Raw genomic sequence first — 24,070 nt, 5'->3', positions numbered from 1 at the left:
TTGTCAGCACACTGGCTGGAATGGAGCTGTGCTTTGGATTTGTGCTGAACACAAAATTGATAATATAGAGATGTTTTTGTTGTTGCTGAGCAGGGCTGGCACAGAGATGAGGCCTTCTCTGCTTTCCGTAGGCCTCGCTGGTGAGACAGCTGCAGGTGCACAAGAAGCTGGCAGGGGACACAGCCCGGGACTGTGTGAGCCCAAGTGACCACAGGATATTCCATGTTGTATGGCATCCTGCTCAGTATATAAAGTGGGGGAAGAAGGAAGCGGGGGGACATTTGGAGTGATGGCCTTTGCCTCCCCAAATCACTGGTAGCGTGAGGGGACCCTGCTCTCCTGGCGATGGCTGAACAGCTGCCTGCCCACAGGAAGAAGGGGATTCATTCCTTGTTTCACTTTGCTTGTGTTTTGCATGGCTTGTGCTTTTCCTATTAAACTGTCTTTAGTTCAACCCCATGAGCTTTGCAGCCTTTCTCCTTCTGATTCACTGATTCCATGGGACAGAGAGCGAGCGGCTGCCTGGAGCTTGGTGCCTGGCTGGAGTGAAACCACGACACCATGACAAAGCCTTCTTTTGGAACGGCAAGGCCACTGCTGCCAGCTCTGAGGGAGGCAGACATTGGTGCCTGAGGATTTATTAACATTTTCCCCAGATGATCTTGCCTCCAGATACTGGTTTCTTTCAATATGTGAGGAGGAAGATCAGTTTTAATTAGCATGACTTTAAAGATGACCGAAGCAAATACCAATTACTGTCAGTCAATAGCATGATTACAGCTACCTCAGACACATTGCAACAGAGGAGTGGTTGCTTTATTTATGTGTTAGAAGTGGATGGCAAAGGAAAGCAAATATCCTGATTTAGCTCACAGCCTTGGAATCAAGAGGAGGAGAAAAATATTTTTGCTTGCCATGACACATTTAATGTTTTGTTCTGGATTTCCTGGGATTTCTCTCAAATATTTAGTACCACAGAAACAAGAGAAAAAAGTAAATATATCAGAAACCCTCAGAGCAGAGGGCTTTTGTCTCTTTTGTAGCACTCATTAGCCCAGATGTTCCTTCCTAAGTTCACTGCTATGGCATTCCTTGTTGGAGGTTTCAGAATGATTATCCCAAGCAGAACGCCTTGGGAAGGCAATGGTTTCTCTGCATGTGTCTAGGTCATTCTGACCTAACCCCTTCCTAACATTACCAGACAACTGGCTCACTGCCAGAGTGCTCAACAAATTTAACATGCCATTAGAAGGATTATGGTCTGTGTTCAGTACAGATTATCTGCAACTCCAACTGTTGTGAAAATGCCTGGAATATTCAAATACTGCTTGTCCTGGGCAGAGATAGAGCAGGATTTTTTTGTTTTGTTGACTCCTGTCTGAAAAGCTCCTCCAATCTTTGAGTTTTTTTTATCCATGTCTAACTTGGAAGAGTTTTGAAACAGCATTTAGCTAAAAAGGGAAGCTGACATAAAAGTGTGTGTCAACTTCCCAAATGCTAAATTACAATTACTTCCCTGCCTCACTGCTACCTGTGAAGAATGTGACTACACAGATAACCTAGGGATTGAGGTACCAATCTTTAACACAGCTACATTTGATGAAAATTTCAGAAACTACAGAATCAGACAGATGAGCTGGTATGGAGGCCCTGTCTGTGAGCTTGTGGTTACGTCTCTGTCCCTGAATGAACTTACTTCTTTTACCAAAACCTTACTCTTACTGGGCTTGGTGACATTGTTTCCTGTTTCTTGTACTCCTATGTTGTGTACACTTCACAGAACAACAATACAGGTTCCTTGTGCAATAAAAGTTGTCCAAAAAAATAAGTGCAAGTAACAGCACATACTATGGACAACAATGCCTAACCCAGCTAAGTAGTTGGGAAATGACATATCTGACTAACACCTTTTATTGATAACAAGAACTAAATAAATGCATCTAAGAAGTGATAAAATATATAGAATCCCAGAATACCACAATATTTAGTATCAGATATATTTAGGTGTGGACTTCTTTGTAAGTTTGTAGAATGTTCAGCTAGAGGCATAGAAGTCCATCTTTATTTGTTTACTATCTAAGATAGTATCTGTGCCCCTGAATGGATTTCCAAAGTACATAGCTGCTTTGCACTGACCTTTGAAAATTCAAATGATGGCAGTATCAAGATGTTTATCTTTTACTTTGGAAAACGCTGGTTGGAAATTTAAGAAAATGGGAAATGCATAAATTTTGAATCTATTGTGTTAACTTTTCAGGACTATCTGTTTTAATTATTTTGGTTAGTTCTCTTCTATATACAATTTTTTAAAAAGTTGCATCTATGCATGGTTAAATAGGTTAGGTAGTGCATGTGAACATGCTCTTGCTTGGGCTGAAGACTTTAAAATTCAAAATGCCTCAAAACACATAGTGGTAAGAGAGTTCATAAAGACTATTTTATATTACAATAGAGAGTATTATATTTAAAAGTTACAGGCTTGTGGTTTATGTTGCTGAACTCAACACAAATAAAATCAAGCTCAGTTTATCTCCCCCAGTCCCCAGGTTTTCTCCAGAAAAGTGTCTTCTTCTGCCCCACATTTCTCTTTCTCTCTATTGTATGCCACTGGATGGGTGTTTTTGGTTACTACAAGGCACTGAAAAGAACACAGACAATTAAGAGAAAGACTTCCTGGTCTCACAGCAATATCCAGGCACACTTCAGCCTGGATCAGCTGTGTCAAGGAAGATGCAGACACTTTACCTTGAGAGCTGTAATTTCTGCTCCCCTTGTCACTGACCACAAAAAAAGGCTGGTACTCCTTCTTCAGGCAGAGAGTTTGTCTCATTGCAGTATGCCAGAATGAACATTTTTACTGAAGCAGGAAAAAATAAATGTCCACTGTCTGCAAGCACCTTTCAGTGACATGTTTTCAAACACTTAGGCCAAAAAGCATCAGGGAAGAAGTGGGTTTTCAGGGGCTGCCAGGCAGGACAAACCACACGCTTCCTGTGGCTCCGGTGACATGCTTATGTTCTGCTTCTGAAAGCTCTGCAGGAGACAGAAAGCAGTTTCTCCTGGCAGAGAGCAGTTAACCTCTGGAATTCTGACTTGTACAGTACAGCAGAGGCTTTGGATAATATGGCACTCTGAGGGAATCCCTGTGCACAGAGACACAGTGGAGTTGGCTACCTGTCTTTAACACCAACACTGACTGTTCTTGGCCTTGTTCTGGATGTCCCCTCTGGGCTCCTGGAGCAGCAGCTGAGCTCTCTCTGACCTTACTCTAGGACAGAGGTCCAGATACACAGCCTTCCCCATGTTGGTGTTTCTGGCAAGGAAATTGTTACTGTTGCAAGAGTGGAAATGGGAAAACCTGCAATTCTCCAAAATCTGTATACTCAGGAGTCAGGAGGATTCTTCTAACAGACTGCCAGCTGGATGAAGAACAATGAAGTTCCAAGGCTTAAACAGTGGTCTGGCTATTCTTGATGTAAAAAGATACTTTTACTCTCCTCCCCTCCAGTTCAGTCCTCCCACTCCGTAATTTTTTGGTTCCCTTTCTTGGACTTCTGCAGATTAAAATCAGAAAACAAACAGCATCCCTTCCCCCACTTCAGAAGAACACTTTTTCCTGCTTTTCTTGGCTGATTGCTCCTTTCAGTCTCCATGGGTATCCTTGGGATATCTCCCAGGGCAGGCTCTGCAGAGCAGCCCAGCACCAAGCAGCGTGGCTGTCTAGTGCCTACCAATGCTGACACAACCTTAATTTTATAATGGCTGCCTCTTAGATGGCAGGGAACTCAAAGCAATCTCCAGGTCTCATAACCACATCACAACCTCCCGAAAGGAGGAGACACCACCACCGGCCTCAGTCCCCTTTCTGAAGGTTCCAATGTACACAGCCCCTGTTCTTTGTCTTCCATTCATGCAATTACAGGAAATCCCAGAGAGCAGAAGAAGAAGTTTCATTATTTTACAAAACTGGTAACACCTTGATAGCTAATTTGGTTTAGGGCAAAAATAACTTAAGAAACCCCCAAAGAAACACCCCTTTCACCCATTTCACCACTGTGCTAGAGATCTGTGACCCCTGTTCTCAGATTCTTCTAGGAGTCTCAATCTTGTGACCACTTGCCACAAACACCTTCTGAGTAACATCAGTAAGGGGCTTCAGTGTTCTAAGGTAGTTGATCTCCTTCTGGAACTGATTAGATTCACAATTAGTTAATTTCTGGATTATACCAGAGATTTAGAGACCTTATCACTATTTCAAACCCTGGCAACAAGATGCTTGAAATCATATAGTTCATAAATATTAGAGGAGCATGTTCCGGTAGCTCCTCCAACTTTTGACCAACAACTGAATAGTTTGGCAAATGTCATTCAGTCCTTCAAACACAGAGGATAAACACAGAATTTGGACAAGAATGCACTTCCATTTCTTGGCCTTATCACAATCTTTACAGGTATAAAACTGCATCCAACCAAAATAAATTCCATCACCAAAAAATCTATTAGATGATGCAGGAGTTTGACCTTGTCTGGCAGCCAGGCGCCCACCAAGTTGCTCTACTACTCCTCTCCTCATCAGGACAGAGAAAGAGAAAGTAAAGACAGGACAGAACTTGTGGATCAAGGTAAAGGCAACTTAATAAAGCAAAACCAAAGGCTGTGTGCAAATGAAAATCAAAAGATTAATTCTCTACTTCCCAACAGCAGGCCATATCCAGCCACTTTCTGGAAAGCAGGGATTCAGTACATATAGCAGTTGGCAGATTTAACTGATGGTGGCCTTCAGCTGCCTGTCTCTATGATTGTCCTTTGCTCTTTCCCACAACAGGGAAATGGAATAATCCATCCCACAAGAGGGAAATGGAATAATCCATTCATCCCTGCAAGTGTTCAAGGCCAGGCTGGGTGGAGCTCTGAGCAACCTGGTCTACTGAAAAGTGTCCCTGCCCATGGTGAGGGGTTGGAACCAGATGATCTTCACCTTCTCAGCTTAAGTAATTCTATGATTCTGTGGTTTCTAAGCTGTTACACTACAAAAACACTGATTCTGTGCTATAGAATGTGGTGACTGGGGTGCAGTTTTTTTCATGCAGTTCAACTGTTCCTACAGCAGAGGTGAAAATCTTTGGAAGCAGCAAGCCATAGGCATTGGGAAGGCCTTTCCTTGCTGCTGAATCCCAGTGTGTCAATTGGGTGTTCACAAATGTCTTCATTACCATGCAAGAAATTAACAACTTATTGTTCATGAATCTGAACAGAGAACTTAATTCCTCCAAGGACTCGGGACATGAATAATACCTCCCTGTGACAGACCAATGATGACAGTCATTCTTAAGCTATTTACACCATGCATTGGCATTTAAAAAACACTGGAAAAATGAACTTATGCTGTTTAATTGCTCTTTAAAAGTGAAACATATTACCAAATCTTTCTTCTCTAAAACATAAGAGATATACAACTGGATTATTGCAATTCAGATTGGATCAGAAAGGCCATGATAGTAGACCATAAAGGACAGCTAATTAATTGACAGACAAACCAAATAAATGTTGGTTCTCAACAGCTTTTTCATGATTAATAGTCAGGTTCTAAATTAGAATCCACATCTCCAACTGCCCATCCTCAAGCCCTAAGAAAAAGAGTTATTTTACTGTTCATTTACATAATAAACAAGGTTCTGGGTCAAATCTTACTCTAAATTTTGAATCACATAGCTTATTTGGAAATATGAACAGAACTGGGGGTCTGATTAGTGCCACATGCATATTGGGAAGAAGCTAACACATTGCAAAGTTAGAAAATTTTGAATAATTTTTTAAATTTTAATTTAAATTGCAAAGCTGATACTATATTGAGACCAGGATAAAGGATCATTGGAAGGAAGACCTTCCCTTTCTCGAGGAGGATAGGGTTAGAGAACATCTAGGCAAACCTGACATCCACAAATCCATGGACCCTGATGGGATGCATCCACAAGTGCTGAGAGCTGGTAGACCTCATAGGAACCACATAGCATATATGTAATATTCAGAAATTAATCATTATTTCCTCAGTAAAACATGTCATTCCTAATTATTCTGTATTAATTAAATGCATTATTAATTTTCATTTTAAAAAGTACATACTTGGAAGTAAATTGTAATTACATTGTGTTCTCCAGCATTTTGTTAAAGGTGGACTATTTTACAAGCTTTCATTTTTCATAGGTTATTTTAACTCATTTTTCCTGACAACTATAAATTATAGGCATGCCTATAAATTACTGTCACTGTTTGTAGCAGCAAATAAGCACCAGTAAACTCAATTTAGAGCCCTTTCTCCAGCCTCTGGATCTTTTTTTTTTTGGTTCACCCACATATCTGAATTCCTGTCAGCATCAGCTTAGGAATGCCTCCCTTTAAGTGATACATTCTGGGTGATCTTTGCTGCTCTCCTGACAGTCTTGTCATCCTCTGCAGCTTATTCCCTCTCCTTCTGTTCCAGAATCACTATCCAGGTCATCCCTTTTCTTGCTGAATGGAGCTTGCAAGCTCCCTGCACCACACTGTGACAACTAAATCCACTTAGGATTTAGTCATGAGCCAGATACATCCCGAGCACGCAGCTCCATTATTGCTTCATGCATCAGACATGTCCCTCTTGAACTGCAAGAGCGGGAGAATTAATTGAGTCAATTTTAACTTGGAATTTTCTCTCTAATCTAATTTCAAAAGGCTGTATTAAAAAAATATATCACTGGTGTTATGTAGTGCTGTAAGTTTGTTTCCCCCCCTAAACAGCCTTTTAATTTCATTGGAATTAGTTGCATAAAGCAAACTGGATTTAGTTCATGCTCCTCATGTTCTTTCTGTGGATTTTTAGCTTTAGATTAGATATGTTGTGTTTTTTTTTCAGTGAGTATGAATATGAAAGATGTCAAGTACATGTTATTGAAGATACTTCAGCAGTATCAGTGAGATGGCAGGTAAGTGTTGAGTTGAACAGGAAGAACTTACTGTGAGGTGGTAGACTGAGGAATTGCTTCCCAGAGGATGGAGCAGAGCTCTGTTCCTGGGATTTCTAAAAGTAATTTCAGTGCAGGAGCATGAGAGTGAATGGGTCTCAGTAGCTAGGGGAACACATTACATATTGGAGCAAAGTTCTAACATATTCTATTCTTTACATCAAATACTATTTATTCTCTTAGTGTCACACTAATTAATTTCATTTAATGGCAAATAAAATTATCTGTGCTGCTTGCTCTGTTTTGCCATAGTTCTGTAATTGATCTGTTTGCTAAAATGGTGCTGTGTTCAGGTATCAATGAGATGTGAACTCACTCTCTCATGATGACCCTGCCCTTTCTATTTTTACAAGCCTACTCTTTTTATTTTTTGTTACTTGTTGGGTTTTTTCCTGTTTGTTTTGTTTTGTTGTTGTTGTTTTTTGTTTTTTTTTTTTTTTTGGTAATGTGTTCTCTTCTACAAATGGATGCATAAATGGATTTGGACCTACATTCAGCATTCATGGACCTTATTCCCTTTATATTTTCTGTTGAGATCAATATTCTGATGTGACTTGTGGAGCTACAGGGCTATGAAAGCAGTTTGAGAGAGGTTTCTCACAGGAGCTGAAGGGAGGAAAAAGCCCAAATCTCATCAAAACCCTCTGAGAGCTAAGGCCCAGCCTTTGGTCCTGCTGCTCTTCATTTTTTGGTTTTATTCCTTCCAAAAGGAATTTGTGGCCCCTTGGCAAATGGGAAGCAGACAGATTCAGAGATGACCTCTGCCTCAGAAAGTGATGATTACTGGAATTTGGGAAGATGTGCAGAGAAAGGAGGACTCAACACCTGCCTTGCTCTTGTTCACTTTATGTAAGCACCCATTAGTTTTGCTTCAGTCACTGTGACTTTACAATGTTGTTCAATGCTTATGAGATCTGTTCACTTCTTTTTATGCTCAAACACTTTGATATTAGTCTAAACCCAGAGTATAGATCCATAAACAAAGTAAAATTCAGAATCACTTTCATTTGCAGAGGTATTCACCAGAGAACAGAAACCAATGTGAAACCCTTAGGCAGCAGCTTCCCAAAGAGATTTTGCAGAACAAAGGTAGAAAAACCCCCAAACCCAAGCACACAGAACAGTTAAAACCTTGTAAACACAACACATGGATCCACACAGACCTTGGGAAAATATTTTTTGCACAGGATCCCTGTACCTTTGTACAGCACAGGGCCCTATGACCTGATTTTTGGAAGCCTGTATCTGAGGCGTGTGATTTGCTCAGCAAATAATAATTGAGTTGCTATTTTTAAGGAAGATTTTCCCTATCCTGAGGATGCCTCAGGAGAATCTCAGCACTGGGCTCATCAGTGTTTTTGCAGGGCTGGTGGAGGCTGCACTGCTGTCCTGCACAACTGGGGTGATTAGTGAAGGGAATCACTGCTTCTGTTGGGCAAAAGAGACACCAGATATCTAAGTCTTGTGTTCTAGCCCCTCTGAGACCATCTTTTTCCTTCACCATTCCCTCCAAATCATTATTTTTCTCTTCAAGGACTGAATCATGGCGCCCTGCCTGTGTCCTTGTTAAGATCCCAGCTAGAAAAATGCTTTTGCTTAAGAAAATAACATAATGGGAAAGGCCATGGCAACACAAACACTTGTTTTGCCAGAACACATTTATACTGGATGGGTGGATAGTTCAGATGGCCATGAACACTTAATAAAGATCATTTTTCTAGTAATTCCCCAAGGCACTTCCTTCAAAAAAACTATTATAGAGAGACAGGCATTTCAGTGGAAACTGCCAGACTTAAAACAAATATGATTATCTTTTCATCATTTTTCCTGTCACCTTAGCAATGGAGGGAAGGCAATTTCTAGTCTAAATCAATTGGATTGTATTATGCCTTTTCAAATCTTTGGTCTTTTCTAAGTTTTATTTTTGCATCCAAAATCCTAATAACAGCCTGTAACACATTTACATTCCTGCATTCTTGCATTCTTGCCTCTATTTTGTTGGGTACACAGTATTCCTTTTATTTTTTTTTTTTTTTCCTCCTCTCTTTCCCTTTGGTAATATGACCATTTTGCATTTTTCCAGATTTGGAAAAATAGGAATGTTTTCAGCATTCAAGTTAGTGTTTAAGGAACAAGAACAAAAAAGGCACCTCTGGCCTTCAGGCACAAATTTAGAACATTAAACTACATGCAGAAAGAAGCAATATGAAATCTTGGGTGAGGAAGTCAAAACTGTCTAAGAAATTTCACAGACTGAGAGAATTTAAGGGCAGGATGAAACGACAGCTCTCTGAGTTTGACTCCTGTTTGTGAAGGCAACTCCATTTTACCCGTTTCCATTCCATTACTATGCTGAGATCCACAGCTCTGTTCAACTGAAGCATTGCTTCCAGAAAGGTACACTGCTTTGGAGTGAGAACATCAAGAGGTGGAAAATCAGCACCTTCCTTGACACCTATTAATCACACACACTGTTAAATAGCACACAAGCTTCTCATTTGAATCTGCTGTTTTCCCCCTGCTGCCCTTGGCTCTCATTTTTACCTCTTTCCACATTATTAAAGAGTCCTTATGTTGTGATAACTTCACACAAAGGAATTCTTTGTGGAGCAATCTACTCACCCTTGGTGCACAGATCTGTCCAAACTGCACCATGGTGCGCCCCCCAAACTGCTGTGCTGGATTTTCTGTCACCTGCAGCACTTTACTGCTCTTCATGTAGATAAACCAAGAAATACAGTGTGTATTTTCTTGACACCTCCTAAGTCACTTGTTACAAGTAGATACCTCATTGTCTGGAGTTATCTAGAACCTGGCTCCAAAAGTGCCAGGCAGAGTCTCTCCTGCCCAGTCCACTTGCTCTGGTCTCACTTCCTGCAGCTAATTCACACTTCCTGCCCCATGTTTCCAGGTCTTTGAAGTTTTGTTCCCTGAAGAAACATTTGGAGTAAAACATTCATCTAACTTCCTTGTCTAACTTGGTCAAACTAAGATTTAAAACAATCATTCTTAATCTCAGACAGAAAGGCTTTCCTAGCTGATGTGGATACACATTCATGCACAGGTATTAGAAACACACCTGAACATTAAAAACAGGGGGAAAATTTTTCATTGCATACTCAAATATAACAAATACAATTATATTTTTTGATCAAGGTAACCTTTTATCTGCTCCTGAATTATGAAAATAAAAGAAGCAACACTTCTGTAAAATCACTTTAGCTCCTGGTCCTTCAAGGATTGAAAATTCTGTCCATGGACTGCGTGGGAAACTGACAGACTCATGCACATCAGCTCAGACACTATCTCAGGGCAGGTCTGAGAGAGGAGGCTCTGCTGCCCTGTTCTGTCCTTGTTGGTTCCTGTTGCACAGCTCAGGTCCTTGTCATTTCCCCTGCTCCACAGCTCCTGCCACACATCTGGAAATAACACACTTTTCCTTTAATCTGTCACAGTATTTAAGTCTGCTTAGAGGACAGAAGTGTCTGCCACAGGGAGGGAAACAATCAGCAAGTTGCTCTGCCCTGTTCAGAACAGATCCAAAAACCCAGTTCTTTTAAAAGATCCTCAGAGTGAAATGTCAGAGTTGGGCTCTGACATATTGGGAATAAGTGAAGCAAGCAGTGAAAAGGCTGGCAGAACAAACATGGGCATGATGTGGGGAAATATTGCCTTGGCACTGGGGATATGAAAATTCATCCTGCAGAGAAGGCCAGGTTCCATGTGTAATGACTGCTTGTCTGAATTTAGGACTCTGTGATGCACTTAAACCAGCAAGGTGCACACTGATATCAGTGGGGTACAGGCATTGAGATCTACAGGATATCCTATTTACTTTTGTTCTGCTGTCGCTCACTCAGGCTTACAACCACCATCATTTCTCAGTTGAGGAAACATTCCCATCTTGACTGTTAATTCTGTGCTTTGATTTTCTCCTTTAGAGTTTTCCTTTTGTTGCTATTCATTCCCTTTCACTTGGAGTTTTCTTCCCTCTGATAACTCCTCTTTCTTCTCATTCTTAATTCTAATTGCCTCCAATCAAAGTTTTGCTAAGCATTCCAAGTCATGTAATTGGATTTTAGAGTTAACTGTTCAAAGATAACTAATGTCATTCAGAATGTTATTTCAAGTTGCCTATTTGTAGAGTTCTGAAGAAAATGCTGCAAAAGTGTACAATGAGTTCATGTTTAGAATATTGTAATGGATTTTCTTCTCTCCAGGGAAGGTGATGGGTGTAACCAGTGTAGCATAAGCTATTCCACAATAGTTGCTCTTAAATAACTAGTTACAGCTTTTAGAAAAGCTCACTTTATGCCACGAGAGCTCTATCAGTTGATTTCCTTGTGTAGACAGAAGCTTTGTAAACAGGACAGCTTGGCACAGGACCTGCTTTGATGTGAACTGAAAGTCTGGAGAAACTGGATATATCATGGGTTTGTGCACTACATCAGCTGGGGAAAATGGAAACAACTCCACTGACTCAGACAGGTCTTTTCTGGTCTCCTTTCTATAAACCACACTGTTGGCTCTCCTCTGTCCCTAATTGTGATATTACAAACGTTTTGGCCTCCAGCTCTTTGTTCTAATGATTAAACAAGACTAACATTTTTTTGAGGTCACAGTGATAATATGATAGTCCCTTTGAAGGGATTCAGTAAATACAATACAGCAGTAATGCTCTGTGGTATTACCAGGGCCTTTATTTTGACTTTTGGCAAAATTATCAGTGAAGAAACTGTTTTTAAAAACTTAAAATGTATAGTGGGCAGAAGAACCACCAATAATAACCAAAACAGGTTTATAAAGCACAAGACTCAGTTTCCTTTCCTGACCACACTGGGCAACTACTAGAAGGAATCCATGTGTTAAGTGATTCTTAGAATCTTGCCTCTCCTGTCTAAGATGGCCATCCAGAAGTGGCTTCCAAAAGAACTACGATAACTCTGACTCACTCTGAGATTCCTGGTAAGCAGCTGATTTTCAGTAGTTATGGCTGGCCATGTGGGGATTGGCTCCAGCATTCTTAGCCACCTATGTGGAGATCAAAATAAACCCTTTTCTTGCTTCCTCTTATGGACTACAAAGAATCTTAGAACACCAGCTTAAATTTAGCCACTATCTTTCAAACATCCAAAGCTAGTTCAGGTCAGCTCCCATGTCCAAAGTCTGCCCTACCTTTGAATTATACATATTTTAGATTGCTAAATGGACATTAGGATATAAATTAATCATTGCATTATGTCTACCAAATCTGTATGATTAGACTAGGCTTGGACAGGAAAAGAAGAAGAAAAAACAAGAAAAAGAAAGAAAAAAAAGAAAATTATTACGGGACACTGACTTCTGTCATGGACCCAGGAAGAGGTGGCTTGTCTCAGAAACATCAGTGGCTCCTCCTGGTGTGACACCTCCTATCCTCTGTCCTACATCTGCCACACCAGCAGAAGCTGGTAAGTTGGCTCAGTCTCTGCTTTGACCCCAATTTTTTCTCCACAGGGCAGCAAAATTCTCTTTTGCCTTTTTGTTGAGTAGTTGATCTGCAATCACCTTCCTAGGTTACATTAGAAGACTAAAGTCAGCCCAATGATTTAAAAAAATTGTCTTTGTCTCTAGAAGTTATCCATAAATGCAGAAAATGACCGTGTGAATATGTAATGGGGGAAAGGACTGTGAATGACAAATGTTGAGCAATTATATCTGAGCTCAGCACAAGAAATTATGAGGAACAAAAATCAATGTAAATTGTGAGCTGTGTGAATGTGCCTTGCGTGTATGCCCTGAAAGAGCAGGCAAGGGAGCAGCACAGGTACTGGAAGGGTCTAAATGCCAAGCAGAAATGAAAACATATAACTGAAAATGATGATATATGAAAGTGGCTGAGCATAAATATAAGGAAACCTTTTTGTCTAGACTTGGGTGTCTCTAATGAAGTAATGGAAATCACCACATGCAATTTAACAGTGTCAATTTTGGCACCCATAACTGTACATTTGGTAAGAATCAAGGGCTGTCAGGGATTAATATGAAACATTGTGAGTTGTTTTCTCTCTCTGACCATGAAGATTGTACCTGTTGTCTTGCACACACAAGTCCAAACACCATGGAACTGTAATTTTTAAACGCTAGATGGCTCCATTGGCTTTTTAAATGCAGCATTTCCCAAGCTTACACAGTTTTGAAAAGTAAATACCATTCAGAGTGTGTTCCATTGACAGTCATAGATATTACTGAAAAAAAAAAAGAAAAGAAAAAAGAAAAAAATAATTGTCTTCATCCTTTGAGCAATGTGGAACTGATAGCCAGTGCAAGGGGCAAAAAGGCTTTCAGTTTCTCCCCTGTATTATACTGAATTTTCACAGTTAATTTTATCCACAGGATGCCTGCAGGTGCCTAAGGATGGAAAACAAAGTGTTCTGGCCCCTTGCACAGAGAAAGTTGGCAAAAGTGGTTTTAAGCTGTTGATGTGCTCTTCCAACCTTTTGCACCCATCTGTCTCACACTGGCAAAAGGAAAAGTCATGGAAGCGCCCATTCCTTCCTGCTGCACTGCAAAATGCTGAAAAGTTGTCTTGAGGGATGGTGAAGTTTACTCTTGCTCTTTTAGCAAACATCCAGTTTCAGTACCAGATTACTAAATGAATGTTTGCATACAGCAAACTTACCTTTCCCCATTGTTTTGGGGTAGCACATGTAAGTTTACAATTTATACTTCATTCATATGAGCTTTGAAGAAAAACTAAATTAATCTGAAAAAACAAAGTTGAAGAAATGCCAAGATAATGGTTTATTTTTTAATTATCTACTCAGTTAAGTTCTAAACCCCTCTGATATTTCTGGTTTTTTAAACAAAAGGTTGTTGAAACTCAGAAATTAAATATTAGGGAAGGCAAGCATTGAGTTCAACACCTCTTCTTTTCTTCCACTTTAGTCTAGATTTGAGAAGACTGGCTGTTTCCCTACCATCAGCTAATTGTACAGGAGATGACAGGAATGAGCCACTCAAACACTGACTAATCCAGCAGGTCACCTTCCATTCCACACCTTCTGCCAAATCCTCCAGCCTCTATTGCTACCTGACACTCCAAGAGATGTGTCCATGCTGGAGCTGCTCCCTGTGGAAATCCCTTCTTTTCCACTACATGACCCAGCAAAGATTTTATTACATACAGAGCCTCTCCCCACAGATCCTGGGCTTTAGGAACACATGAAAAAGGAAAGGGGTATGAAGGTGTATGGTCAAAAATGTCCAAGTAGAGAACCTGAACAAAGCCCTGAGCAGAGCACTCCTTTACATCAATCCTTCGAGGTGTCCATGGAATTCAAGGCCTTTCCATGGAGGAACAAGGCCAAAGAAAAGGGGAAAAAAACCTGAAACAAACAAAACCAACCAACAAAAAAAGCCCTGAGCAAACCACCCACCCCAACTTATCAGGGTCACTAAATCTGAAAGGAAAGGCATGCAAAGTTGCAGGATCAGAAATCAGTATAGAAGGAGTTGAGTAAGGCATCAAGCACAGAAGCCCTGACAGCAACTACTGCTCCATGAAAGCATCCCAAGTGTGCACCGCCTGATGATGCTCTGCCTGCACATGAGGGGACAAGCAAACGGCAACAGGCCCCACCATCTCTGCAATCTTCCCTAACATCTGCTAAAGACAGAGTTTTGAGCTACTGGGCTCTTTTTTTCTAGCCCTATTGGCTCTGAAGTGACTTGGAAATCTGTCTTTGGACACAGGTATTGGAATCAGGTCCTTCAACTGTGGCAGCAGCTGAAACATAGAGCTCGAGGTGCACAGAACCTTGTAACTTCCCTTGTCCACATTGGATTAACTTCACTCCGTGCAATAACTGGGAATTAATAAAGTCTTTCCTACAGCCAGAAAAGGGCACAAATACGACTTAGGCATGTGTGCTGTTTATTTTAATGGAAGGAAATGTCCCGCAGGTTAAGGAAGAGGCGGGACTTTCACGAAACGCGAGTGGAAAGAGCCACCGCAGCAAAGAGGTCAGCGTGGATGGAGCCAGAGATGCTCCAACACCGCGAGCACCGCTTTTCCCTCCGTTCATGTATGGACAGCGCCGGCACGAACAGGGAAGGCTCCGGCAGGGGCGGGCGGTTACGTAAGGGAAAATCTGCATTCCTTGCGTAACTCGGCTCTTTACATAACCCCGGCCTCGGAGCGGGGAAAGCCGCACCGGCGGAGAGAAGCGGAGCGGAGCGCAGCGCCCGGCACTGCCCGCCCCACCACAAAGGAAATGCGCTGTTTCTGCCCAGAGGAAAAGAAATAAAAAAGATGGGAAATCTCACAGACTGCAGATTCCCATAGCTGATAGTTTAGGTGGGCTTTATGGAAAGAGGACAGGAGGTTTTGAAGTAGTTTTTAATGTAGAATCATGGAAGCATCAAGTTTGGAAGAGACCTTCAGGATCATCCAGTCCCCCGTGATGCCAGCAGTGCCCCTGGAACCCCTAAGCCACACAGCCACATCCCTCAGACCCAGACACACCTGGAACACCTCCAGGGATGGTGATCCCACCACCTCCCAGGGCAGCCCATTCCAACATCTGACCATCCAAACGCTGGAAACATAAAGACAACACAGGCCTGGCCACAGCGATTTTACACAGGCAGATTGGATAAAATAATAAAACAATTCCCACTCCCAGCGAAAGTTTAAGTTTCTACATGAGGATAAGAAAATTCTCTGTTGGATTTCTTGCCAGCTCTGCTTGCTTAGCACTAGGCAAGGAACACAGAGAAAGTTTCTTTGGGCCATAAATAGTCACTAGGAATCCCCATGTATAAAGGAACTCGGGTTGGAGGTTGCAGAGTTTCACTGACACTTGTGAAAGGAGAGACTTGGAAAATACACTTGCAAAACAAAGAGAAGATGGGAGATAATTTGGGGACAGGGAAAGCTGCAGTTCAGCAACACCTAGCCTGGAGTTTATTTAAGGATAAAACTTCAACAACACCTAGATCAGGATTTATTTAAGGACATGTGACCTTTGTGTAAAGTCATGTTTAAACCCTACCTTGCATTATCCCAACTGGGCAGTTATGTGCTCCATCTGCATCCCACAGATACCTGTTCCTTGGGAAGGAAATGTCCAATATGAGGGCCAAAGAACCCAGATGCAAACCCTTATCACTAATGATTACAGAAAACTTAATGGCCAATAATAATACAAATGCAGAACTGAGTGGCACTTAACTATTTGCATTTCCCTGCAAACATAATAATATAAACTAATTCTAAGCATACAGGTTAGATTTCAATACTAGTTTTTGCAGAAAACACCTAATTTAGAATATTTGTATTTTAGGGGTCTCCAAAATGGACCACAGAGTTCTCTGTGAGCTATAATTACACTGAGTTATTATTTATCATGCACTGGTAGTGTCTAATTTATTAGACTGTTGTTTGCTGAATATTTTATTTTATGTTCATTCTGAGCAAATAAAATTCCTCTTAAAACAAAGTTGAGTAAAAAGGTATTGTACATTAGAGTTGTGCTTAAAAATGATTTCTACCACATTGCACGTAACAGATTTGAAATGTAACTTTCAGAAAATTCTGTTTATAAATCAGATTTAAGGTCACTCAGCTACACATACAGGTTTGTCTGATGCATTCAGATCTCTCCTTATTTGAATAACTCCAGAATTTCAGATAAATTATGTATAAAGTCAGAGAAAGGCAGTCTTCATCTTGGGTAACTACTTGCAAAGTCCAAGCTAAGCAGGTTTGAGACAAACTGGTTTTAAAGCACCATTTTACATGGCTGTTGTGCCAAAGGCAGTTAGCAGATGCCAGCAAAGAATTTGCCAAGTGGCTGGAAAGAAATCTTTCCAAACATCCACATGATGGCTTACAATTCCAAACACAGCAGAATCCCATCCTGCTTGTAAACCTTTCTTGTGCAACAAAGTATTACAGTGCACTCTATTTATAAACTCACGGAAAACTTCTTTTATGTTGCTTCAGACTCTAATTATTAGGACTGTACATGTACTTTCCCAGCTTATTTTTAAAGCAGTGGCTGAAGAGTCACATCCTTTTGCAATTTCTGCATTTCTCACTTCCATTTCTGGTTTGAAACAAACTGGTTTATATTTGCATACTCTGTGTGTTTTATCTTATAATAATATACTACAGGACAACTATACTCACAGGTATCCTTTCAGAAGAGAGAATGTCACTTGGTTGAAAAGCCCCCAGGAACTGGATTCCATGCCTAGAAATCTCAGTTCTAATGTCAGTACAAATCATTATAAAAACATTTTGCATTTTATATAAGCCTAGTAATATCTTGTATGTACATATTCCAACTACTCAAGATGGAGTTTATGGAAAAGCTTGGTCTAATCAAAGTTTCTCCTCTTAGTTCTTATCTCACAACCCACTTTCTGGAATGTGGGTTCACATTTCTTGAACAATCTCCAAAACATAGGAAATTTGTTGTTTTTATTTAAAGTAGAACCCAAACTTCTAGATTTACAAATTCCTCCTTAACTTAATACTGAGAAAGACCAAATCATCTGTACCAAGAGTTCTTAGCTGCTCTAATTCCATTACAGGACTGAATACTCATATGCCAAATCAATTTCTGCAGGCTTTTTGAAAAGCAGTGGATAAGAAACATGATGCTTTTTGATTTATTGACTTTATAAAACTGACAGATGTGATTGGTATCATTCAATTATTCAGTGGAGAAATTTTCTCTGTTTATGAATGATTACAATTTTCTATATTATTTGGTTTAAAAAAGGAATCATTCTTCCTTTACAGTGAAGAGTATTTGATAACACGATTCAACTGCATTTCACATTTGGCAAAAACCTCCCCTCTAGCTTTTGGAGACAACTTCATTTAACTGTGAGGAGGTTTTTTTTTTTCTGTTGGAATATCAGTGAGTCTTCAGTAAGTAAATGCATGTGTGCCAAGCATATAATTAACTGAACTGACTGAAGATCAGAAAAGCAAGTATTAGATCTGATATTACTTGGGTGCCACTAATGGGTCCATTATAGATTGAAATATTTCATTTCATCCATTAGTTGTTTTGTTGTTATCAATACCACAGACAGTTGTATGAATCTATTTACAAAATGAATTCAAACTCCTTTAGCTTTCAAGGCACTGCTCAAATGAAAGCAGTCTCTTACAACAGCTGAAACAATTACAAGTGAAAATGAGAGACCATTTTGATGAATATGCATTCCAGCAGTAATCATCTCCCAGACAAGATTTGTCTGCTTCTAAAAATAATTGTTAATAATACAGATGTAAATTTAGGGGAGGTTTATTATTTTGTTCCATTCCTCTGTAAATGTTGACATTTAAAACTTTTACTGCTTTTCCTCTTGTTAAAATAGACAGACTGCAAAAGAGAAAAAATACCATGTGCACTGAAATAATCATGAGTATGTTACTGTCACCAAAAGAGTAGTCCCTAAAGTAGGACTAAAAGCAAGTTGAAGACATAATAGAAATACACATTAAAATACATATATATAAATAAATGTGATCAGCTGTAACTTGGTAAAAAGAAGTGGATAATATTTTCTTGTATAGCAAGATTAAAAAGATTAAAATAAATACATTTTTACAAAGTGTAACATTTACCAGAGAGAACCAGTGCTTGCTGCACAACAGAAGTGAACCAACACCCAGGTGGCTTCAGAAAGCACTGACATTTTACAGTGGGAATCCCAACATTTAAAATAACTCTGGAGACACTTGCACTACTTTCAGCATGTGGTGTGTAAAAGTACAACCTACCTACAAACAGGGCTGGCAGACAGGCTCCTCATGGGGCACACAGGGTGCTGACTGGCATCACTGAGGTGTTCTAAGGTTTAGTGCTTTATGTTTTCTAGGTGCCAGTGGAAGAGAACAAGAAGATATGTGCAGAAAATACGTTATTTCACTGTCAGCTCAGTGTTACTGCTGTTCCCCAAGGATGCATGTGAACTGTTCATTAGGAGAGCAGAGACAGGACAGGAAACTAGACCTACCAGTCAAATGTATGCTCTTAGTAATAGTAATTGCTTCTGCAATTGCTTCAGCAGGACTTAAAGTATTTTCTTGTTAATTTGTTACCATTACCCTACCCTTACAATCCACCCTGCTCTTATTACAGCTCTCGCAATAGTATTTTCTTAATGCCTCAATCACTGTAGATGCATTTACTCAGCTATAATCACAGTTTGTTTTTGAAGTTTTCCAATTTGTTACAAAAGGAAAACTCATTTAAATACTCACGGTCACCTCAACAAGTGCCCTCTGTCCTATACACTTAGGAATTTGTACTTCAGTGCTCAGAGAAGCCTTTTCTTTGCTAAAGCATTTTAAAGTCTCCTTTCTGTGTGAATCCTCTGGCTTTGCTAACATGTGAGCTCACACTGCAACGTTCTCTCCCTTCACTGGGGGCATGTGGAGCTGCCCGTTTGTGTGTAAGAAAGCTGAGAAACAGTTATCTTCCAAACCGTTATTCTTTCGCTGCGGTTGGCACCAAGTCAGCACGAGAGGGAACTCTGCCAAGCTCTTGCATCCCACAGAAGAGATTAAATCAAGTGCAGAGGCAAGACTGATGTGCCAAGCTGAGGACAGAAAACCAAAAGGCTGTGGGGACACCTGAATCCAGCAGGCAGGGCACAATAATAATTTGATGGACACCAAGCTTAAACTTCCAGACAAACTGCCCTGATAGCGGGCAAGTTTGAGCAAGTTCAGGCAGGTGGCTGGGAGAAAGGAAGGAAGCAGAACTAACAGATCAGGAATTGAATGGCCAGCAGCAACAGGTGTGCTTTACTCACATCTCAAGTGTGCAGGCCAGCTGTGAGTCACAGGTACAGACACTTACAGTACGTGGTTTTCTGGGTGACACATATTTTGTCAGGGTGTTGCCAGCAGCAGCTGATGAAGACATTCAGAATTACTGTGGGAAAAGCACGTACACACAGCCTAAGTCCTTTTTCCAGGCTGAGAAAAAAAACCTATTTTTGTAGTATTAATATTGTTTCTAGATATTTTTTTTTAATTATGGCTGACTCATTTTTGAATGCTTTGGATTGCTACGTCTCTCATACAACAGCTGTGGCCATAATTCTTAGCCTTTTTTATGACCACATGAGGGTGAATGCATTACCACTTGTCTAAAGGTCAAAATATCCACTCTTCTTTGCAACTTGGACTTGGGATGTAAAACCCCTTTCTTTTCACTTCATTTCTTTACTAGCTGTGTGAAGTAAAGGAGTTTCCAAAGCCAAAATCCCCTGAGGTTTACACATGGTGCATTTCTAAGCCTGGGGACACAAAACTACCTGATGCCTCATGTTTTGGGACATCTGCCTTTAACTCTGCTCATTATTTTACACCAACTACCTTCAGTCACTGCATTCCCAGTGCTTCCCTGCATCATAAAGATACTTTTATATCTAAATATCTTCAGGTTAGTCTCCAAGTAATGTAACCCCAACTCACAAAAAATGTCCCTAGAACTTTCAGCTTCAGGGCCCAGAATCTCTCAAAATAAGGTCAAATTATTTGATCCTCGTTAATATCCTCATTCCTGCTGAGTCACACTGGGTTTCAGCTTCAGTTATTTGCCTTGGCCTATCTACCCGGAAAATTTCTTGGGGTTTTGTTTGTTTATGTTTTAATATAGACGAGCACCTGGACCGCGTTGCTACATTGAAGGGCAGACGCTGTTGAAAACACTTCTTATTGGGACACATCGCCAGCACACTTACCGGCTGTCATTCTGCACTGACCCCACAACTTTCTGGTCTCCAACCCAAGTTTTCTACATTAGAGCACTTTTCAAGGAGTTTTGAACCAGGCGCTCGGGAAGGCGGCAGAGCTGAGGCGAATCCAGGTGGGGCTGGGCTCCCGCCCCTCCTTCCCTGCCTGCCGCGCCGGCCGGGGCCCATGTGACAGCGCGACTTCTGCCTTCAAGCCGCCGAAGGGGAAGGGGAAGGGACCAGACTTTCCCCGCTGCTCCGGCTGCGCTGAGGCCGCGGCCCCGCGGGGGAGGCACCGCCCGTGCCCCGCCACAGGTGCAGCCGGCGCCCGGAGCGGCAGCGCCGGCCCTCACAGAGGTACGGACAGGGCGCCCCGCCCGCCGCTCGCCCCCCGCGCCGGGGCGGGGCCCGGCCGGGCAGGACCGGCCAGCGCAGCCCCCCCCCCGCGCCCGCGGAGCCGCCCCGGCCGCGATGCGGCCGCCCCGGGGCCAGCCGGGCGGCCCGGCGGGGCCGGGGGCGCGGCGAGCGGGCTCCTCCGCCCGCGGGCCATAAAGGGCCGGCTCGGGCGGCGCGGCACTGCGGTACCGGGCGGCCGGCGGGTGGATGCGGCAGCGGGGAGCGGCGGCAGCTGGCGGGAGCGGCTCCTCCCCCCCGCCGCCTCCTCCTCCGCCGGCGGCTCCGGGCAGCGTCTCTCCGGCCGGCGGCGGCCCGGCCCTGCCCCAGCATGGCTCTCCCCGGGGCGCTCGGTAAGTGCCGCGCCGGGCTGGCCCGCGGCGCTGGCCGTGACCTTGGGCCGGAGCCGTGCGGGGCTCCTGCGGCGGCCGCGGCCCGGCCCCACCTGCTCGCGCCGGGATGCGGCGCTGCCCGCTGGGCATCCGCGGGGCTTGGAGGCGGCTCTGGCTTTCACGGCATGTGCTTGGTATAGATTCAAGGCCGTTAAATGCCTGATCGATAATTGCTTTTTAAGTAATCATTCCATCTTCTTTTTCTTTCTTTCTTTTTTTTTTTTTTTTTAATTTTAGTGCAGCATGTTTCAAGAGAAATAGCTTTCTTTTCTTCTGCAAAGGTGCAGACCTAAAGAGCAACAAACCTTTCTATTACATCAAGCTATTTAGGAAAAGAGCATTTACTGGGTGGCATTCATACCCTTCCCCATCCCATTAAAATGCCCAGTTGTTGCTCACCTTGGGCAAAGGACAGCATTCAATAGAAGGATGCTGGATACAAAACCTCTTCCAATTCAGGATGGCACAGCTCACAAGAGTACTGTGTGAGGTGCCTTATGACTATTTTAGGTTTATTAGGCTCATTTCGGTGCCATGAGCTAGCAGTGATGTGGGTGAATGTACATTTCAAACTATTCTGTGCCTTAGCATCTCATGCTTGAGTGGAGAACGTGAGCTTGGGTTCTGTAAGAAAGAAAAAAAACTTTGATGTCAGTAAAGGATTGTACCTACATCTGTACTTTCTTCATCTGTACTTCACTATCTTATTGTAAGGATTTAAAACACAGCATAGTTTCTCATGCAGTGTGTTTCTTACTGTATTTATGTTTCCGATCACCATTCTCTAGGAAAAAGTTCATTTAAACTAGGAAAATGCTCAGCATTTTCTGCTCAGCAGAAAAAACATTATTATTTCACATTGTACAAGTATTGTTAGCACTCTTACTGTAGCTGAGTAGGTATAAAGGGAGTTTTTCCCTGGCTGAAGTGGCCCAAAAGGCTCTTGCTGCTGACAGCTGCATGTGTGGCAGGCTCTGCTGCTGACAATTGTGTTCACTGAGGTCAGGGGACAGACTCCCATGACTTCCTTGGGGGTTGACATTGCAAAACCAAACCTAAGTTTGGATGCTACTAAGACATGGTAGTGCATTGTCACTGAATTATTCAGCTAAACATGTATGTATTTTTAAATTTCTTATGTAGTTATACTCGATTCTATGAAGACTTACTAACTAATTGCAAAACAAATACTCTCCTGTGCAGAAAACAGCACAGTCAGATCCACAGTTCTTTAAAAACAGAGATGCTTTTCTACTGGGATGTGAATGGGTTCTTATAAAATAAGAATGCAAAGTAATGTAGTGGAACACTAAATTGCTGTGTTATGGTCCAATTTAACTCTTGTCACCTTTTCATACTACATTTGCTTTTAGAATAAAAGCAAAAATGTTCTCAAAGCAACTGTGGAAACAGGCGGACGTTAATTAGAGTCTTTTAGGCTGAAACCAACAGGATCACATACCGAAAGGATCACATATCAACATGTGAAACCTGCAGCATGCCTACAGAAAAATTGTAATGGGGGCCCTGATAAGTTGTGCCTGGAGAGATAAACAACTGCCACTCTCCAGGCTGACTTCCAGGGTATGTTGTTATTTAAATGAATGCTATCTCACAAAATACGTTTGCATTTTTCTAACCAAAAAGGATTCTGAAATGCCAGTTTTGGACCCAGACTTCACATTCTGGCAGTGCTTGGATCCATTTGCTGTGACATGTTCGCAGCTATTTTTAACTTACGTAATAAGAATTTAATCTTATTTGTTACAAACTCCATCATACTGAAGGCATTCAGAAAGCTTTATAGTACACAACAAATAATGCTGGTCAGTAGCTTATCAGCATTGTGTTTTTTCCTCTCTGGAGTGCTTCCATTTGCACTAAAATGCACATTCTGGATTGTATGAAAATGGAATAAAAGTAAAGCCAGGAAACTACAGAAGAAGCAATAAAGATGGCATTTTAGTAATGATGCTAGCATAAAACAAAAATATTTTGTGATTAAAGGCTAGCTACTTAAAAATTTAAAACATAGGACATATTCTTTTTGAAAAGTAATATTTAAATACCAAGTAGAAATGGAAGTCCACGACCTATCTGCTTCCCACATGCATTCAAAAATGTGATATGAGCTACTACAAATGGAAAAAAGTGAGTTAAGTATACTACCTTTGTTTCTGTTGTGCAACTGTTTCTCTTCCCAGCAGTTCTGTGACTTTCTGATTCATGCAAGGGATGGGGTGAAGTGGAAATTACAACCTTCTTTTCTAACTTGCCTTGTTGCCTGAGCAAGGAAGAAGGCGAGCAACTGAGTGAATGTGATTTCCAGGTTCAGTGCAAGGACACACAGCTGAATATCCATTGTATCACAAATAATTGTCTGTCTGACTGTGCAAGTAAGTGGAATCTCCTGGCAAATCTCTACAGAAATTGCTTAGGAATTTTTGTGGCTATATCACGAGGTTCCTGATGCACAAATTAGCATGGCTCCAAAAGTAGAGCTGCTCTGTGGTTCTTGTGTATGGCACGCTAGTT

General features: G+C 41.6%; 2 protein-coding genes across 7 annotated transcripts in view; one reads left to right on the top strand and one right to left on the bottom strand.

The window, feature by feature from the left end:
• RNF141 (ring finger protein 141) overlaps window positions 1-24,070 on the bottom strand; it is an 87,563-nt gene that overhangs the window by 18,488 nt on the left and 45,005 nt on the right. Inside the window, exons 1-2 of one of the 3 annotated variants that reach the window (XM_053946094.1) lie at window positions 17,176-17,314; window positions 16,037-16,095 (exon numbers count right to left, since the gene is read on the bottom strand). The exons of 1 other annotated variant lie outside the window; for it this stretch is intronic. In XM_053946094.1, the coding sequence (XP_053802069.1) occupies window positions 16,037-16,095; window positions 17,176-17,237 (121 nt within the window). In that variant the 5' untranslated portion in view covers window positions 17,238-17,314. Of the gene's footprint in view, window positions 1-16,036; window positions 16,096-17,175; window positions 17,315-21,822; window positions 22,160-24,070 lie in introns of those variants that run through there. One more of the 3 variants, XM_053946091.1, reaches the window with a different exon arrangement.
• The window catches only part of AMPD3 (adenosine monophosphate deaminase 3), a 32,935-nt gene continuing 29,891 nt past the window's right edge, over window positions 21,027-24,070 (top strand). For 3 of the 4 annotated variants that reach the window (XR_008431544.1, XM_053946079.1, XM_053946081.1), the window contains exon 1: window positions 21,359-21,496. Coding sequence is in view for 2 of the 4 variants with exons in the window: in XM_053946079.1 (XP_053802054.1) it covers window positions 21,475-21,496 (22 nt within the window). In the remaining 2 variants the exon portion in view is untranslated. Of the gene's footprint in view, window positions 21,108-21,358; window positions 21,497-24,070 lie in introns of those variants that run through there. The other variant, XM_053946080.1, reaches the window with a different exon arrangement.

This window comes from Vidua chalybeata, chromosome 6, assembly GCF_026979565.1.
Source record: "Vidua chalybeata isolate OUT-0048 chromosome 6, bVidCha1 merged haplotype, whole genome shotgun sequence".
In the NCBI taxonomy this organism is placed as follows: domain Eukaryota; kingdom Metazoa; phylum Chordata; class Aves; order Passeriformes; family Viduidae; genus Vidua; species Vidua chalybeata.
Note: the sequence above shows the minus strand (reverse complement) of the source record. Positions and strands in the feature narration are given on the sequence as shown.